Raw genomic sequence first — 21,272 nt, forward strand, 5'->3', positions numbered from 1 at the left:
GTATCTTGTATTTTTTGTATACAATCTTCAGAGTTAAATCATTCATGAAATATGTCAAAATTAATGTAGCAATGTAGCAGTATGAATTTGTATTTGTTGTAATAAAGTTTTATGGATGCAAGTTCTGTTCAAAGATATAGATAACATACGTACAGTGGCCTTTCATTATTCTTACTGATATTACATATTTTTGTATGTTTTGAATGTGACAACAAAAAATTTTGAATAAAAAAAAAAAAAAAAAAGAAGTTTTCGTTTTGGGGTGCTACTGACACGCCCCACAAACCTTGTGCTACCCTGTGGAGGGACTGTGTGTGGCACCAGGTCCGCTCCGGTGGCCAGTTTCCGGAATCGCACTATCTGTTAACGAGATAACGCATCAGCAATGTTATTTTGCACTCCTGGTACATGTCTAGCCAGCACTGTGAATTGGTACTGCCCTGCGCATAATGTCAATTTCCTCCTTAACGGCATCATGTTTAACGTTTTAGACCTGCCTTTATTGAGGATTTCAACGGTAGCCTCATTGTCACACCAAAATAGCACCCTTTTTCTTGCCCAGTAACTACCCCATAGCATACAATCTACCACTATGGGATAAAGTTACTTGAACGCGATTGACAATTTTGTTATGACTTTTTACCTTGAAACTCCTGGATCATACCTAACATTCTCTCTAGTTTATTCCTAGGCAATCTGACTTCCATGTTTTTGGAATCCAAAATAATTCCTAAATGTTCAATGACACGGCTTGGCCCCTCAGTTTTATGTACAGCCAGGGGGATGTTCAATCGTTCGAAAATGTATTTCAGAGTTTTCATGGTATGATGTCCATCTACGCATTGAGGATTGATTGTTAGGAAATCATCCAGCAAATGTAAAATGTTCCCGATATGGTAGTTATTTTCTGCTATCCAACAAACCGCCGTAGAAAGAGTGTCAAAAATGTTTGGACTTGATCGGCATCCAAACGCTAGTCGCTTGTAGAAATAATATTGATCTTCCCACTTGACGCAAAACAGATCCCATTGAGATGGATGAATAGGTATTAATTTAAATGCGTCTGTTATGTCCGTTTTACACATAATTGTTTCTGGTCCAATACTTTGAATGATTTTGACTGCATCCTCTATCCTAACGTAGCTGAGAGAACATTCCTCCTTATCTATCATCTCATTTACGCTAGGATTATTGCTGTCGTCGTGTGGGGCAGATAAATCCGCAATAAGTATTTCTGTAGCTAGACCAATTGGACTTATTCGAACATTGAACGGTCTTCACTTCCTTCACTACCAACTCTGTAACAGCCTCGGTTTCGTCCATGGCTGATCTTAGATTTTTACACTCTTTAAATTTATAAGGCATATCGTCAGTTCTTAACATAGTGTCAAAACCTTGATCTAACCCTGTGCAGAGACAACAAATTTTCTATCTGGGTGGTTGCTTAATTCTTGTCTTAAACTGTTCACATTGACAGGTGTTGAGGCTTGCTTATCAAAGTCGTCACAAGATAGTCACTTCCTGTTTTTTGGACAAGACACTGCCGGGTGTGCCCCATTTAAACAGTTTTTACATGCATGTCCGTAAATACATGACGCCCGAAAACACCTGCCATTATTGTAGTTGTTGCACAGTTCTATTCCCTCGATTACCACTCTTGACCTTCCGTGTTTATCATCACCCCCTTTTGTAGTGACGGCTGTGACTATCTGTCGTCTACTCCCCTATTGTTTTGCACGGCCTGCTGATTGCCTCTGTAATACAGTTTGTCATACTGCCGATTACTTGTTGACGCATATTTATTTTGGTATGGCTGTGTGCCGAGTAGGGTGGGGCAGAAATCTGCAGTGTGAGAACTCGCCCCGCACGAGCAGGCGTACGTTTTAGCTCCTGCCATGAGCATGGCCAGTAGGTTGTTGTCCTTTAACGACCAGTTCACCTTCGAGCTCAACTGGTGCAAAGCAAAGGAACTTCTCACGGAAAAAAGTTTATGGTACTCGTAGAACTTAGCCCCATACAAGTTGTGAATCTCTATGATGTTCGCCTCATAGTGATCTAGTTCGTCGCGACGGTTTGGGTGTCTCGAACACATAATCCTCCTAAACTTCCCAAAAGCGGTGATAGACTCACTGATTGTGAGTGTTTTGTTTAATCGTGGGTCAACTGGGGTCTTGATGTTAAATTGTACCCCCTCTGTATAAACTTTTCTGTCTCTAGCCACCTCGTAATCGGGGATCAATAGGGCGGCCAAATTCACATCTCTTCCCTCGAGTATCTATCTTTTTAAAGGCTCCGACACGAGATCGAGTCGGGGAAAACTGTCGGGCGAGATACCATTTCATTACGGAAGACAAGTTTGTGTACGCACCTGTTGCTGTGTGAACTTGGTTACTGGCCGCCATTTGATTTCGTGACAGTTCCGCCATGGCCGTTTCCAACTTGTTTGTTTCTGTGGGAGTGGTAGCAGATTGTAAGCTACGCTCGATCGCGCGCTGCAGCAACAAATTTAATGTCGTCTGCAACTGATCCACCACATTGATTTGTTGATGTCTGGCGGCGGCCATGTTTGATGGCGGTGCGCGCGCAGCTCTGTCTGGCGAAGCTTCCCGATCCGTTTCCGCCCACGTCTCGCTGAATCCCGCGTTTGTAGACCTGGCCAAGTCCGTACTGGAAACGTCCCCAGCATTAGGTACTCAAGTTCTAGTCGACCTTGTGCGTCGTTTCCGAGATCTACCTCGTTGCATACTTTCCCCATTTCCGTCAATAGATCCCGAAATATCGGTCTCGCCTTGGACTTGGTCCGTCTGAACTGTTTGGGCCTGTCGCTTCACGTTCTCACAATACAACACTTTTAAATTTGCCTTGATGCCGGTATCCATATTCCAATTTCCTGTAATTTCTGTCTGTAAATGCCAACTGTCCAGTTACCTGGGTTTTCCATGTCGTACGATGTACTGATCGATCTCGATCGTTTTTCCCGAGTAGCCATTGTCCGAAATCAGAAAAGTAGACACTGTCTCTTCATCACGAATCAATCCAGTTTGTCTTATGTAAAGACTCACAAAACAACTAAAAGTTAAACACTAATATGTCCCCGTTTATAAAACATCCATGGGAGCGGTTAAGTAGTTGAAAGAACGTCAGAAAATCCAAATAAAATAGCAAATATTCTTGGCGCAAAAATAAACTCCCGAGATGCTGAAAGTTGCTGAAAACTGTGACCACTCACGTGACAAGACTGACCAATCAGCGCTCGTATATTTACTTGCATATATATATATAGAACCAGTAGAGCGCATGACAAAAACTAAACTTGTCTTAGTTCATAAACTGCACTTATATATCTATGTTATATAAGTTTTAATATGGATTTGCATATCAATTTTATTTTTCAACAATTATGAAATAAGGTTTATTACATTCTGTTGATCACCCTCAGCTTGATGGCTAGGATGAGGCGCAGGGCGTCTAATTGTTGGAGTACCCTAAGAAAACAATCGTGGTCGGGCATGTTACCCAGTAACTCTTCACGGCCTAGAGGGGAGTCTGCTTAAAGTCGAGTGCGCTATTAACTACGCTACCCGAACATCCCATCTAATCTCCGGCATATTGTTCTCGATCTCTGACCAGCAGGGGTACCAAGAAGCTACCGAGCTTGTTCTGAGAAATAATATGCCTAATGTATGAAAGTATCCAACTTACGGCTGCATCGATGCATTAACATGACGACACGATACGGATCACGATGCTGTAGTCACGCTAACGATACGTTTCACGATACACATAGTAACAGTAGAAGCGAAGCAAAAAGGTATGTTGCAAAATTTGAATGGCAATATTACTACTGGAAATACAGTTGATCAAAATGGGCATGACTTTAAATGTTTCATACAATTTACACCTTCCGACATGCATGCCGAGCTGGAACTTCACTCACCATGTTGGAACTCATGAGTAACCTAAATTCAGACAACACAAAATCTAGAAAATATCGTAGTTGTATCATGACCCAAAAACACATTGTGAACCGTACCGTATTCAAAATATCGCGATATATCGTCGCACGATGTATCGTTGCAGTCCCAATCACACTCCATGTTTCAAAAGAGAACAAAAATGATACAAAACATCTCGCATTCACACTTGTGTATCATATATATGAGGATTGGTTTTGGTTTGGTTTAATTTTGTTTAATGTCTTATTAAGAGCTAAGGTCATTTAAGGACGTGCTGGAAACGAATAGAAAGTTCAATGATGTAACAGTTACTGCTCTAGCGACTGCATCCGTTGAAAACATTGTCATGGCAAATAATTGTATGAAGTTTCATAAAGTTCCTTTGAGGAATGAAGTCGATACAGCGATGACAAAGTTGTTTTTCCAAAAACCGTAATAGTGACCTTGAACTTCAACGCAGGTATTGTCATACCAAACAATTGTTTGTAGTATCTTGATATTCCGTTGAGAAATAAAGTCGCTAGAGCGATGCCAAAGAGTGTAACATACGTACGTAAGTACGGGCGGAATCCTATATCCCCTCGAACTTTCGTTGGGAGAGGATTATAAGCGACGAAACTATAATTGATCTGCTTCCCAATCAATGCAACATTTTAGTTCGTTGGTTGTGTACAATTGTATTGCCTATCAACATATATAAGATCATTTATTGAATGTAGGTGTTGTCTGTACCACCAATTATGTTCCCTTGCTATCCCCATATTCATAGTCCGTTTCAAATGACCAGTTTGACCACTCGAATTGTTTGGGAAAGCCCTGTCTAAAATAGCGCCGATAGCGTCTCGTAAAGGTGTTGAAACGAGGCAGTAACTTCTTACCGCACTATGAAAACCATGAAATAAGATTCGAAGTCCGTGTTGAAACTTAATGAGTCAGCTATGCAGTTATTATTCTTCGTCAGAAGTTAATTGCACACATGCCAATATTAAAATGCAGAAATATTTGTTGGCATCTCTCCATTGTTTATAGACACCAGGAAATATCTATTACCGGAATGAGACCGGTACAAATGGGTACGGTGCTAACACCTCCCTTCAACCATCGGACCAACCTTCTCTGTAAAAAAGGAATATTCACGAGATGAATACCCTTTTGTTTTTAGATGTTTCATAATTGTATGTATGTATTGACAAGTACATGTATATAAAGAGAAATGTTTGTGAAATTTCTTATTACAATTCGGTGTCAATTTTGTCCAGACTATTCATTATATATTCTTGTACACTCTCTTCCCAAATTTCTTTAAATAAACTTTTTTATGTCGAGATACCATTTCTTTGTGGCAATTTTTTATTCTCTTGTGAAATAGATTTTTTAACACAACTGCAGGCATGGGCAAGTATAATTCTCTATTTTTGTTAAGGACCCCAGGACAATTATTTTTAGTAACAGATTCAGTACCGGTCGCATCCCGTTAATACATATTGTCTCGTCACTAATCTCTGGAATTGGTATAAATAGAAGCTTATCTATGCATGTTTGTATCAACTTATTACTTTTGTCCGAAACAAAAGCTGTAGTACTCGGCCGCACGCGCCAATTTTACAACGTAAAAAAATACTTTTTCCTCCTTTTTCAAAACGCATTCCGATTCTATTTGAAGTCGAAAATTGATTTTTTTATAGACCAAAAAATTATTGCACAATCACACATTCTTAGTCAACTTCATGTGAAAACATGAACTTGTGATACAATTAAGATTTAAAAGTATTTTTGTTATTCGACCCATTTAAGTTGTTCCTCCTCAGTTGTTATAAACCTGAACCGTCATTTTGATATATTTACATCTTGCATGTGAATAAAAAAGCACTTTTACTGCAGCAATATAATTCAATCATACACTTTTATTGGACCCGTGAATATTATAAAACATAATTGTAAATCTAATAGCGCACGCATCTCATGCGACCCGAGTTTCGACAGAGGAGAGAACAGAAAGGGCCGGTTTCCAAAACGGCCCCTTCTCTGATTCAAATTTCCTGTTGGTGGTGCATTGCCCATGCCGTTGTGGTCACAAATGTATAAAGTATAAAGATTAAGGTCACTTGGTTTGTTTGTTATGGCTCCTCAAAGTTGTACCTTTTAGAAGCTGTCTAAGTGTTGATAAAATGTGCATGTTATGTAAAATATTAATGAAAATCTAATCAAATGATGGTCACCGTAAAGAATACATTCATGGCATGATTGTGACAAAAAATCATGTTTCCATCGCGCCATTTGGCTGTTTTATGGAAGAAACAATCTCAAAAATGCCATTTTCGATGATAACATTTTAGACACAAAAACTGTGTTTTTTAGAGAATACACCCTTTTATGGGCGTTGGATGCAAACCAATTTTTATCCTATTAAACAGTACGTAATATGCTATTGATGAGAGGAAAAATCATCAAAATGTAAGTGGTGGAACATTTTCAAATGTTGGGTTGAATTAGCCTATGGTTGAATTGCCGATTTTCGACTTTCTTTAGATAATTAACAAAAAAACGAGAGTATTTGCTCGGTATGTTGAGAATATGTACACAGATATGAAAAAAAGTGAGAGAAACACTTTTTCATAAAAAAAATCCAAGATGGCTACTTCACAAGTCCCCGTGGTTGAAGACATTGGCTGACAAATAGACAGAACAACAAACAAAACGTGTTCCTTATGATTTTGGTTGGTTTTCGCATTTACGGGAGTGTTCATAGCTACGGGCGATTGTATAATACCTATATTTATAAGTTTGGTTAGTCACATGGTAACGGGGATCTTTCATATCGAGCCCCAAACATACTTTCGACATATGCACTCCGTTGCCGCATGGAAAACTATTTCAAGTTTTGTCGGAATTTCTTTACCTGTGGTTGTAATGGTCGAGGGTTTTCCAGCGTCCTGTAATACCCAAGGTAGTACAAGATACTGGAGATGTGCGCACACATTCCCATCGTTCTCTCTCCAACTGGGCACTGGCAGTAGTAGTCCTTTATTGGGGCCTCAACATCGGGTGAAACGGTGAACCGTATCCAAACGTTATATTTCGTTTGGCTTTTGTGTCGAGAATGTATTTGACATCGGAGAAGGTCTGGGGAGTGCTGGTAAAGCCACACCTCATAGTCTCCGTCATCACTTAAATGTTCGGCGATGTAACCAGGAGCCAGAGATATCTGATACGTTCCACACGTAATGGTTCTCAAGTAATCAAGATCGAGACGGGGAAACAGTACGGAAGATGCATCCATCTTGACAAACTCGGACCTTGCCCGTCTAGATAGATCCGGATCTGTCTTGACTCTCTGAGCTAAACCATTCGGTGTTGTCAAACGGTCCTTCATACGTTCAGCCATTAGCCTATCTTTGGCATCTCTCTCTGGAGATCTCTGGTAGATCGGTCCTCTAATACCATTCAGACAGGCTGTGACGGTTCGAAGCAAAGCCTCGATGACATTGATAAAGCTGTTAGACACCAATTGCGTTCGGAAGAACGTCCAGTGTTTCAGACGACCATGATAGGATTCCACAATCCACCTCGATTTGGTGATAGTTCTGTCAAGATTTGCTTGGACGTCAGAATGTTGACTTTGACCGGGTTTCAGGTATGACGGCATGCTAGCATTGAGGCCAGAGGCTTCGAGAACTGGTAGGACATCTCTAAAACCTCGGTCAACGACAACGTTGTCGTCTGGTTGTAGCCAAGTAACTAGCTTGTCCATGACTTTTTTTGTAATTGTAGCATCATTTTCGCTGCCAGTGAATGGTCCTACTGTGTCCAGAATGTAGCCATCTGGTAAGGCGATGCTCATGAATTTGAGATAGTTTCTCTTCTTCTGGCCACAGTAGGACATTCTCTGGAGCTTGTGGTCGGAGCTTTTCTGGATATAAATATAGGTGCCATCTAATATGGCAGTGGCTTTATCTCCAAAAAATGCTTCTGAAAAGACAGTATTGTGCCCGAGCAACTGTTCTCTTGTCAAGTGATCCGGACCTAGAAATTGTGGGACTATCGATGTGTCTAATGCCTGTACTATGGAGTGGAAAGTTTTGGACACACTTGACTTGGAAATTCCAAAAAGAGAAGAACACTGACTCCAGGAAATGTCGGTTTTCAGTTTTACCCAGAACAGTAATAGAGCATCGTGTGTAGTCTTGGTATATATACCAGATGAAAGATATGGGGAACAGTGCGAGTGGATTTCGAGGAACTGATCTTTGGACCAACCTGTCCAGGCCATGCATGCCGAGTCATCAAGAGAAGAAAAGCTTATTGTAAACGCAGACTGGTTCTGTGAAAGGACGTGCGACACCTCTAGGAGGTCATTAATGATTTCGGACGATTTTGATGGTAACTGAGATTCCAAGGAACCTCTACCATCAAGGACAACCTCTGTAGACGGATCTAAGTCGTTACCAATAAGGTGAATGGAGCAGACGCGGGATGAGGTGGGACACCACAGTTTGTGTGAATAGATCAGGTGATGTCTTGCACGTTTTGGTAAGACTGATGATTTTGTTCCATTTCTTGCAAAGGTAACAAGACAGAGACAGCATTTTTTGTGTGAAGATGATCCATTCAAAAGATCATGAAGGGTCAGCAACGGCAGGATATGGGACGGGGAGTCGTCTTCTTCCTCTATTTCCTGGTTCTGCTCGGGTTCAGGTTCAGGCTGATTTTTGTTCCGAAGATACTTCATGTAGCACTTCTGGCAAATAAGTGCTTGTTCCTTTGCTGACATCAATCCTTGTTGCACCAGCGTATCTAGGAGCCATTTATATTGTGGACTATTTACATTGCGTGCACTTCTGTTCTTATTGCCACTACGTTTCTTGAAGTATACTTGACACCCTTCTCCAACACATTTACCCTCCATCTTGAAACAATAACGATTGGTTTATGAAGCGTCGATAAAGTAACAAAATAGCAAGCCACCGATGATTGCTGTAAACAGCTAATACTTAGTAGTTTGGTACAATTATGCGAAAATGTGTGATAAATAACGAACAACTAATTACACAAAATAACAAGACAATATAATAAATCACATTCAATACCTCCAAGAAGCGCAGAATTGATTGATTACTTAGAACAAAATAAAGTATTTCATATGGATAATCTATCTATTCGATGTGGCGTGGTCGGCAGGCACAAAGAAAGTGAGACAAGTCAGGGTCCCAACCCTGACAGAGCCACAACGCTTTGGAGATGGGACAATAAAACAAGGAAAGTGAGACAAGAATAGCTAGCGTCGAGTCAATGATTCCGTAAACGTATAGACAAAGACAAGAAGATACGGATAAATGTACAAGGCCACACGATCAGAAAATTCAGAAGAGGACAACTTGAGATAGAACAGTATTCATGTATCAGGGTGTCCTCAGTGTAAATCTTTATATCGATACTGTTTATTTAGTCGTTACACATCATAAAACTGTCATGAAAATATCCGCTCTGATATTCAATATAAAAGTTTGTATATAATAAGCTATATAATAGGGTTTCAGACAAGGTTGTTACTCATTTCCCCTTTTCTTTCAATTTACAACCACATTCAGGCGGCGATATGAGAACGTTCCACCACATGGAATTAGCTGATTTTTGGTACACATATGAAACAAGTAAAGCTCTATCCGATTTTCTGATGGAAATTTGCATCCAAAACTATATAACGGGAGAAAATTGCAATTTTATGGCATTTTTCTTCATAATTGTGTCTCTGCAAGTGCATTTTCATCCGAGAAATTTTTTTTTTTATGTTTTATGAATAAACACGATGTTTTGGAAATATTTATCAAAAGAAATTTATACTATGTTGCGAATTACAATTTCGAGATAACCTTCTTTTATTTACGAACTTATGTCTTTGATGCTGAAATTGACAACTTTATAAAAATACATTTTCACTGAAATTATGAAATCTGGGTGTCGGAAAGGTGTAAAATTATTCTTCGGAAAAGAAAAAAACAGTAGTTGAGCTAGATAAGAAATTATACGGGGGCAGGCTCCTATGGAGAATTAACATTACTTGAAACAGGCCCTTTTGCTTGACGCGGTAGTTAACTGTACAACATCACAACAGTTATCGCTTGGAGGGCCCCAAAGCAAAATCAAACTAACCAGTCACCTATCCATGCCTTTCGCATAAACTACTGTACTAGTATACAAAAACGCAAAGTAAACTCTCTCCGATACATAAAAACTTAGACAAATATACTAAAAAGATCAATATTTTAAAATATTTATTCATTACATAACAGCATTTCTGTCGATTCCATTTCAGCTTTATCTAACTTTGAATCGGCTATTCGAAAGAATACCTGCACCGTACTAAATACAAGGGCAGTTATTTTCTCCTTTGAATGCTTCCCATCTGCAATCATGCTTCCGTAACGTCATTCTTGCGATATGTTTTGACCACTTGGCAACTTGTCGCTACGTAACTAATGCGGTAAAGGTTTTCACTCGTTTACACTTCCTAAGGTCAGTCATTTTGTTTACAATGAAATAGCGTGTTATTCGCATGCATTAGAAGCTTTGATGCAGAGGAATCCCTGAATAAATCGATGGTCAGACGGGTAGATATCCTGATCAATATCTTAAAATTATTTATTTTAATGAATATTTATCAGCAAATCCGACCGTTATTTTCCATAATGAGACTCACTTAATATCTTTATGTAGTATTTGAAAACAAAAATGCTTCACCGTGATGTCCCTGGACGTACATGCCTACATGTGTTTTGTATGCGTGCATGTGTGCTGGAGACAGGGTATGTTGATGTATTTGCCCCCCGCTAAAGCGCGGATCTGATGACGACATTATGCTGCTGCCTCGCTGAAGCTTGGAATTCGAGGAAAAAATAGACCTGCAATCACCCACGGCATGTCTCGTAAGAAGGGATTAATGTGGGAACCCATTCAAAATTGGATGTTTGCGCAACCACTACAATATTTAGTATCTTTACATCTCTACCTTTTACTATCTTATACTCCCTAGCGACTTTCTTGGCAATACCTCGCTTTTAGCTTTATAGTTGAACGTTCGCCCAGATAGAAGGCAATATATTAATAATGTATGTCACCTGGCCGGGACATACCGAATTCCTTTAAATTGGTAGTTTCGAATAACCTGCTTAACGTTCAGTATTAAGGGAAATGGCAACAACTGGTTCACCCGTTGTCAGTATAATGTGACAAGCCGGAATGCTGTGTCGGGTGTCTTAAGCAGGGCATTTTAATGAGATGGCACTAAAAAGTTAGAATCAGATCCGCGCTATGACGAGGAGGCAAATACGCAAACATGCCTTGCCTCTCTAGCACGTCTCCAAATGACCTTAGATATTAATAGGACGTTTAACCCTTATCAATCAATATTTGATTTCTGGAACCTTTTTTCCTAGTGTCTTGCTAGGCAATACCTCACTTTTTTCGTTCCTCTTTAGCGTTCGCCCACGTGAAGTAGGCAAGGGACCTATCAAAATTCTTTTAACATAGTAATTGTTATACCCTGTTTATAGTCCATCATTAAGTGTTTTCGCAACACTTGCTTTACCCGTTGGCAGTATAATGTGACCGAATGGAATACTGTGGTGGTTGCTTTCGGTATAGTATTTCATACATACATGTACCTTGCCTCAAACACACATGCACTGCACACATGGAGGCACGTCCTTAACTGTTAATTGGACGTTAAACAAAATGAAAACAATCCAAACATTTAGAATATTGATAATTTGAAGATCTGCGTGTGTATTGATTGTCCTGCAGACATATTTGGAGTTTTTACCTTTGTACTTTCGTAAATCTTTGGAACCATGACAAACATACAATGTCGCGTGCAGATCAGACATTTTATCCCCAGTCACTTTATTGATAACGTTGTTTGTGGTTACATGTAGCTTGCTAGATAAAATTAAACTCTCAAAATAGTTTCTGCCAACCCATGTGATGAAAGCCCTCCAGAACGTTTTTGTCCCTGCCAAGGAACAAATTACATTACTTGCATAGGAGGCCCAATGGTCCTGCATCGCTCACCTGGTACTACTTTCCTTTTTGAAACCTTAAAATAAACACCTGAACAAACCTGAAAATCGAGTCGATACTGAAAATATGTATCTCCTAACGACAGTTAACGTAGTTGATTATGACCTGACATGACGCCAACGTCCAGTGTGGTCAGTTTCATCTTTTGGGAAAGCCTGTGATAAAAATAACTACGACAGAAATAGCGCAATATCCAGGCCTTTTAGTGAGAAGTAAACATGCACAGCACTACGCTGTCGATCGACAACACAGAGCCAGTTGCTAGTCTGAGTTCACACATAACGCATTCTTGAATTTACACAATACATAGCAAGTAAGTAGTATAAGTATCATAATAGATACCTCTAATAAGATATTTCTGTTCATATTTGGATTTGAATAAAAACGAACAGGTTAAATTATAGCATACACGCAATGAGAGGGTGCCACAGAATTTCAAGTTGCAGAAAGTACGATATCAATAGATCACTCGATCATTTATAAAGAGGTTTGAGATTTAGATGATGTTGGAAGATGATTTTTGATTCAGAATAAATGCATGTACTCCAGAGAAGCTAGGTGAATAAAGCGAGAAAGTACCTTCTCTCCTCGGCTGGAAAGACATTTTTGTTTGCTAGAAATTCACCAACAGCTGCCACTAAAACGTACGGCTGCATAGATAAGGATTTCTCCATTACTGATTAAAAACGACAAGAATATATTGTCTCTTGTCACTTTCTCGACTTGTCACTTTCTCGACATGAATTGTTCATAAGGAGCACTTAATTATCCCTTTAACTGAGCATGCTAAAAGTTTAATTGTCAGAAGAGGTCGCTTGAACCTTTATAGATGACCAATGTGACCTTGAATATGGTTAAAGGTCATTTATTTAAACAGACTTGTTAGCCTTTGCTCCCCGCATACCACTGGCCAATTTCATCACCCTATAACTTCTGGTTATTCTAAGAAGTTGTTAAACGTTTTAAATATAACGACCTTGACAATGGGTAAAGGTAATTCATGTGAACTTGGTAGCCTTTCATCCATGCACGTTACTTGTCAAATACCATTTCCCTGTACCATTTGGTTATTCACAAAAAGTAGTTTTGAGATTTTATTCAGACAATTGAACATTGTGACCTGGAATATAGGATATGGTCATTCATCCCTGCATGCTTCTGGCCAACATTAACATCGTTGGCCTTTTGGTTATTCAAAAGAAGTTCTATGAAGATTCTTTAAGACAAATGCCTCCTGTGGCCTTGAATGTGGGAGAAGGCAATTCATTTGAACAAATTTGGTAGCCCTTTTCCAAGCATGTGTCTGGTCAGATATCATCACCCTTTACTTAAACGTTATCCAGAAGAAGTTGTTCAAATGTTTTCTAAGACAATTGACATATGTGGCCTTGAATAGAGCAGAAGAGCATTCATTTGAACAAACTTGATAGCCCATTATCGAAGCATTCTACTGGCCAAGTATCATCACTTTGTGCATTGTTGTTATTAAAAAAAAAATGTTTCTTAAGGGCAATTGACCCCTGGTGACCTTTAATATGATCGATGTTCAATCATTTACACATCCTTGAATGCTACTGACCAAATGTCGTCTATTGGAAAGTCGGAAAAAGATGCTTAAATATTTGTTTTTACATTTTTTAACCCATTGACCTTGAAAGTGGGTGAAGGTTTTTCATTTGACCAAACTTTGTAGCCCTTCATCCAAGCTTACTATTGGCCAAATTTCATAACCCTAGACCTTTTGTTAAGCCGCTCTTGGCGAGAGCCGAGCGGCTTATTAATTCTGTCCAGATAATGAAATAAAGTCGTCTGATACTCTTCTCTAAATAATGATCCATACTTTAAATAATTGCTGGGGAAAAAATGTTTATCTCCGGTGCATTCTACGAGTATTGTGGTGGTGAAATTCGTGCACTGGGTTTGAGCGTTTTAGCATCTCGGATTGAGGTCTGAGGAGGTTTACGCGTGTGAAACACATATGATTCGAGAAAGCACATGTGAAGACTGTCAAGCACTGTCTATATACTTATAAACCGTGTGAGTGATGAAGTATAACCTTTATTTTGAGGTTTCAAACGGGACATATCGTGCTTAGGAAGTTAGGTTCATAACGGTAATGGCTCTGAGACGAGACAATATGTGAACCGCATACATGCTTATCAAACATTTCTGTAACACAGTATGCTTTTTCTGGTGTATTTATTTATGAAAATGTAACAATTTAAGAACACAAAACAACTGCCGCTGCTGTTTGACAAGAATTCGCGCCGTGTCAAAATATTATCCAATCCAGTGTAAGGGAAATAGTTCTTACTTTGGTAAAGTTGAGAAATATAATTCAAATATATTCCAAGAACAATTGTGAGATTTTGAATAATTCAATGACAGTTAATAAAGTCACTACATATATTAATAATTATTATCAATATGAATAAAAAATAAATAAAAGGAGTACGTCTCTTTTCTCCATGCATCTTTTCCCACTACTGTTAATTGTCCTTCATTTCACAAGCACAAAATGCACCTTTTCTTTTTTATCCATTCACCGATTGCCATTATGCACGTAAATGCTCATGTCACATCATCGGAGGATGCTAATTAATGAAAATTACAACAATGCGTCACACCTAAAGAAGGTGAAAAAAGAGGAGAGGGAGAATGTTTTTAAGGCATCATTTAAGAGGTGATAGATTTTGGAAATTCCAAAGGCAGCATCGTCACATGACCTGATTTTCAATTAGCAGTAAACAAAACACATATCTGAGGTATTATAGTAGATATTGATGCTCAACGTGTTACTGAAGTAATTAAATTTAAAGTGGTGAGCGGCTTTAATGTCACACTGACATAATTCTAGTTTATTTAGAAATCGCTTCAAGATAAAAAAAAAATGACACAGAACAGACAACGGACGCCGCGCCACGGCATACGCTCACTTTGTCCTTTGGGCCAAATGAGCTTAGAAAATATTGCAGATGTTCGACTCGGAATCGGTTTAGTTATATTGTGTTAATATACACACGTCCTGCCAGCAGCTAAGATAAGTTAAGGACGCGCCTTCGTGTATATTGTGTATGCTCGCAGATGTGTATGTGTGACGGAAGTGGGGTATGGGGTGTATGTGCCGCTTTGTGGTAGCGCGGATCTGATCTTTGTGGTGCTATATCACCGAAGTACCATGGCGACGGCACCCAGCACACCACTCCGCCCGGTCGCATTATACTTACGAGTGAACCATTTGTTGGCAGACAGAACACAAAGCTTGTAAATAATAGAAAAGGAAAACTAGAAATACTGAAAAGGGTCTTGCAAATAACAAAGTTATATGTTGAAAGCAAATTTACACATTACCTCCTTTCTTGATATGCATCAGTGTATATACGACAATCCACAGTTGTATCTTCATATCGCCTCTTTCTAGCTGCACCTTAAACAAACGAAACGTATTATCCACCTAAGGATTGAAACTATAAAAAAAATCATAATTATGTTTCACTAATATATATCTATATATATCTACAACGGGTGAACCCTGCACTTATATAGTTCATAATTATGCTGAAGTCCTTATATATTGTCTCTGTGTAAAGAGAAATACTATTTAGTAAATAAGCACACATTATTAAGAATGCATGAACCAAGGAGTCAACACGATAGTATCGATTCTGTGTTTGTTAACCGTCAGATCAATTTTGGGCTCTTCGAATTCCCTCACGCAGCAGACAGGCAAAAATAATTTCTGCAGGGTGCCCAACATTAGTCGCCCTTTACGATACTCATTTGCTTTTTTTTCAATATGTAGTTTGAATTAATTGGGATGAAGTTCCATCAACAGACAGTCATCGAAGGAGGTTAAGTTTAAACATATCGTATTGTTCAATGATACCAAGAGATAGGACGACAAGTAATTTCAACTTACTTTAGTTCTCTGTCAATTACATATTGTACAAATAATGTACATACATGTTCGTTAAAGAGACCTAATAAATATGATAGGCGGGTGGGGTTTGAGAACGGTAGAAGGATTAGGCGGTGAGGGTTGGGGATAGTAACTAAAAAGATATCATATAAAGTGTGTAATTGGCAATTTGAAAATGTTTCAAAATGAACGGAAGCAATGTAACAAAGAAATCGGGCAAAATAATGAAGTGCAATTTCTTAAAAATGAGGAAAAATGAATCAAGTAATTAATACCTATTGCTGGATTTGATGCATATGTCTAGAAAATGTTTGTGTTGAGGTCTAACGAAGATTGTGCGTTAACACAAAAAGTAGTTCTTAATTGAAATCAACATGCCAAGCTTTCAAATTTTCGAGCACGATATGTCTTTCATTGTTGACAAAAAATCCCAGTTTGGTTTGGTTTAGTATTGTTTAACGTCCTATCAACAGCTATGCTCATTTAAGGAGGGCCTTCCCTGTGTGCAAGATGCATGCGTGTAGTGTATGCGTGTGTGTTTGGGAGGCTGCGATATGTTCGTGTTTTTCTCCTTGTGACAGCACGGAACTGAAACCGACTTTATAGTGCTACCTCACTGTTAAGTTCTTACTTCAGCCATCTTGTTTTTATGACCACTCTCAAAATTGGCGAACCTACGAGATTAAGATCCCTCAACAGTCCAGTACTTTCTGAGAATAAGCAAATCCAAACAATCCGGCTGTCAACCTTTTTGTGAATTCCATCACTCTCAAAAGTAAACATGCACCATAAAAGACCGAGGTTGATTGTAATTTCGGGTGTGTGTAGGGGGGGGGGGGGGGGGGGAANGTTGGATGATCCCAAAACTAAGTTTTTAACATTGTAAATAAGAGAAGATCTACAAGATACCCCTGCAGGTACGGCGTAATACTTGTACCTGCTGCCCCCATTTTATGATCGTAAAAGGCGACTACATTGGGGATATTATCTTTCTCTTCTTTCTTAACAACTTTCTTCTTCCTAATATTTCCCTTGACAATGCCTCACTTTTGGTCTTTAGTTGAGCGTTTGCCCCTGTGAGGAAGGCTTTGGGTTCTGTACCCTGGCCGAGACATACTAGAGTATTTAACAAGAGTACCGCGGGGCGGAACAATATACGCCCGTCGAATGCCATATAGTGTTATATCCTTTCTTACATTGAAATAAGATCTGCATCATTCTAAGAGTGGCTAGCTGACATGCTATAAAAAAGTAGGAGAAAATCTCCGGACAAAAAATCAAATACTAAAATGAACAAAGGGCAATAACTTTTGCAAAAGTAGTTGAATCAAAATTCTTTTCAAGGAAACCCAACAGCATATCATGATTATTTAGATTGCTAAGTTTCAAAGAAATCCGTCAAAAAATGTAGGAGGAGATCTCCGGACAAAAAAATCAAATACTGAAAAGAACAAAGGGCAATAACCTTTGCAAAAATTATCGAATCAAAATTATTTTAGGGTAGACACAACTTCATCATTTCATGATTATAATGTTTACCAAGTTTCAAAGAGATCCGTTGAAAAATGTAGGAGGAGGTTGCCGGACAAAAATCAAATATTGAAATAAACAAAGGGCAATAACTTTTGCAAAAGTTGTTGAATCAAAATTCTTATCAAGGAAACACAACAGCATATCATGAATATTTAGATTGCTAAGTTTCCAAGAAATCCGTTTAATAAATTAGGAGAAGATCTCCGGACAAAAAATAAAATACTGAAAAGAACAAAGGGAATTAACCTTTGGAAAAATTGTCGAATAAAAATTATTTTAGGGGAGACACAACTTCATATGATTATAATGTATACCAAGTTTCAAAAAGATCGGACGGACAACCCCATACCATTATACTTCCGTAAAATTTGACGGGCGTATACAAATGGTAGTTTCTACTCCTGCTTAACGCTCAGCAATTTAGGAATGGGACGACTGGTTCGCCCGTTGTCAGTATAATGTGGCCAGGTCCTGCTGTGTGTCTTTGACAGTATGTTTCAGTGAGGTAACAATATAAAATCGGCATCAGTTCCGCGCTATCACAAGGAGAAAAACACGAACATATCGCAGCCTCCCAAAACACTCATGCATACACTACACGCATGCATTTTGCACACACATTCCCTAATAAACGTTCAGGGTTCACCCGTTGTCCGTATAATGTAACCGGGCGGAATGGTGGGCTGGGTGCCTTCGCCATGGTATTGCAGTGAAAAGCACTCTAAAGTCTTCAGTAGAACCGCGCTATCACAAGGAGGCAAATAAACCAGCACATACACAACACACATGGAGGTACGTCCTTAAATAACCTTAGCTGTTAATAGGACGTTAAACAGTATAAAACCAAACCAATCTGTAAAATAGCGCTACCAATACGGACCACGAACGAAGTGCAATATGAATACAACACCATCTGATGACGATTGGCTTAGAATCCGTTTATTATTAACGTGTAATTATAAATGCAAATAATTGAATTTGTTCACAATTGAGTTATCAAAGCAATAATTGGCAAGATAGAAACACAATAGCTTCACACACAGGATTATAAGTATACAGAACTTACACTAAATAACATTTAGATACTTTTACACTATGCCTACCTTCGATACTGTTATCTGGCAATGTGTGCCCAGCTATCGCTATAACCAATGTATGTCCAACTATAGTTATTTATAAACAACACCTGACATAATGTAAGTATCAACATGCACCAATGTCTGCCTCGGGTTAGCCAATCAGAAAACGAAAAGGAAAGTGTATATTTCTTCATTTTTAGGTCACCTGAGCTTTAGCTCAAGTGACCTATTGCTATCCGTCTTCGTCCGTCGCCGTGCGTCGTCCGTCGTACGTCGTGCGTCGTCCGTTAACATTTCATTTTACATTTCAAACTTAAAGTCAAGTTCTGCTGGGCAGATTGAACTGAAACTTGGTAGGAATGATTGACTCATGGTCCTGACAAAGTGTTATTTTTCGGGTCAATCAGAAATCCAATATGGCCGTGGGCCACGGCCGCCATTTTGAAAAACTATTTCAAACTTAAAGTCAAGTTCTGCTGGGCCGATTGAACTGAAACTTTGTAGGAATGATCGACTCATGGTCCTGACAAAGTGTTGTTATTTTTCGGGTCGATCAGATATCCAATATGGCCACCACGGCCGCCATTTTGAAAAACTATTTCAAACTTAAAAGTCAAGTTCTGCTAGGCCAATTGAACTGAAACTTTGTTGGAATGATCGACTCATGCTCCTGACAAAGTGTTGTTAATTTTCGGGTCGATCAGAAATCCAATATGGCCCCCACGGCAGCCATTTCGAAAAACTATTTCAAACTTCAAGACAAGTTCTGCTGTGCCGATTGCACTGAAACTTTGTAGAAATGATCAACTCATGGTCCTGACAAGGTGTTGTTAATTTGCGGGTCGATCAAAAATCAAATATGGCCGCCCCGGCCGCCATTTTGAAAAACTATTTCAAACTTAGTCAAGTTCTGCTAGGCCAATTGATCTGAAACTTTGTTGGAATGATCGACTCATGCTCCTGACAAAGTGTTGTTATTTTTCGGGTCGATCAGATATCCAATATGGCCACCACGGCCGCCATTTTGAAAAACTATCTCAAACTTAAAAGTCAAGTTCTGCTAGGCCAATTGATCTGAAACTTTGTTGGAATGATCGACTCATGCTCCTGACAAAGTGTTGTTAATTTTCGGGACGATCAGAAATCCAATATGGCCACCACGGCCGCCATTTTGAAAAACTATTTTAAACTTAAAAGTCAAGTTCTGCTAGGCCGATTGAACTGAAACCTTGTAGGAATGATCGACTCATGGTCCTGACAAAGTGTTGTTATTTTGCGGGTTTATCAGAAATTCAATATTGCTGACACGGCCGCCATTTTGAAAAACTGTTTCAAACTTAAAGTCAAGTGCTGCTAGGCCTATTGAACTGAAACTTTGTAGGAATGATCGACTCGTGGTCCTGACAACGTTTTGTTATTTTTTGGGTCGATCAGAAATACAATTTGGCTGCCATGGACACTATTTTGAAAATACCTATTTCATACTTAAAAACAAGTTCTAATAGGCCGATCTAACTGAAAATCGGTCTAGAAAAGATCAGCTCATGGTCCTGACAAACTCAAATTGGTACATATTTCAACAACAAAAATAAATACTGTATGACTCAGGTGACCGTTAAGGCCCATGGGCCTCTTGTTTCATGCTGTGGCTCCCTTCGACCTGTGTTAGTGTGACAATCACTGTTGCGGGGCACTTAAATTCCGAACAAAAACACGGTATTTTTTCTCTCCATATGATTATTTGGAATCCCTTGCTAGTCTTACATGAATAATCAACGATATACTATCATAGTGTTAATCAATATTCCGTTATCTGCTACGTATACCTACATCGCTTCACGCTACCTATGCTTCGGCAGTTTACGTATGTGTTTTGTTAATTTATTTAAATGCACACGAATATGTACGCTACGGGTATGTTTTCATCTCGCAGTAGAGTCCCATAATGTCTATTACAGTCATGTATTGTTCTCGAAAATAATACCAATTAAATCGCTAATAAATATACATGAAATACTCGTATGAACAATGGTTGGGGCCCAACAAATAAGAAACTCTTCCAACCAGTGTCCTGATAAAAAAAACACTTGTCTGCTACGTATACCTACATCGCTTCACGCTACCTATGCTTCGGCAGGTTACTTATGATTTTTGTTAAGTTAATTAAATGCATACGGATATGTACGCCACGGGTGTATTTAATCTGCTATGTTTTCATCTCGCGGTAGAGTCCCATATGGTCTTTTACAGTCATGGTAAAACATTTATGAAAACGTTTCAACGTCGTACAGTAACTGTTAACTGTGGTCCCACGCTTGGTTTGGGTTAATTGTGTTTAAATCCTATTAACAGCTAAGGTCATTTAAGGATGTTAGTCAAGGGCATAAAAGTAAAAGTCTTCTACCATAGGGATTAAATGGTTTTATCCTTATTTGGTGTGCAGCACCCTTGGGCAAATGGAACTCAATTTTGTATAAATGGTGAGTGTGCAGAGAGGTAGGACCGAATTTGGGAAATAGAGGTAAACTTTTAAGTTCCTTTTCCAACCAAAGAGATTACAGGATTTTATCCTAATTTTGTCTGGAGCATTATTGTGCCAATGGGACTCAATTTTGTATAAATGGTGGTTTTGAACGCCCTGGGGACAGAGTTGAAGGGCCCGAGAGGGAAAGGAAAATAAAAGGGATTTTATCCTTATTTGATCTAGAG

At 39.0% G+C, this 21,272-nt stretch overlaps 1 protein-coding gene across 1 annotated transcript in view; it reads right to left on the reverse strand.

Annotated features, from left to right (window-relative positions):
- The window catches only part of LOC110440504 (neuropilin-2-like), a 43,736-nt gene that overhangs the window by 17,146 nt on the left and 5,318 nt on the right, over positions 1 to 21,272 (reverse strand). The window contains exon 2 of the mRNA XM_021483622.1: positions 15,384 to 15,459. Within this exon, the coding sequence (XP_021339297.1) occupies positions 15,384 to 15,438 (55 nt within the window). The 5' untranslated portion in view covers positions 15,439 to 15,459. The remainder of the gene's footprint in view (positions 1 to 15,383; positions 15,460 to 21,272) is intronic.

The sequence above is a fragment of the Mizuhopecten yessoensis genome, unplaced genomic scaffold, assembly GCF_002113885.1.
Source record: "Mizuhopecten yessoensis strain PY_sf001 unplaced genomic scaffold, ASM211388v2 scaffold11183, whole genome shotgun sequence".
Taxonomy (NCBI): domain Eukaryota; kingdom Metazoa; phylum Mollusca; class Bivalvia; order Pectinida; family Pectinidae; genus Mizuhopecten; species Mizuhopecten yessoensis.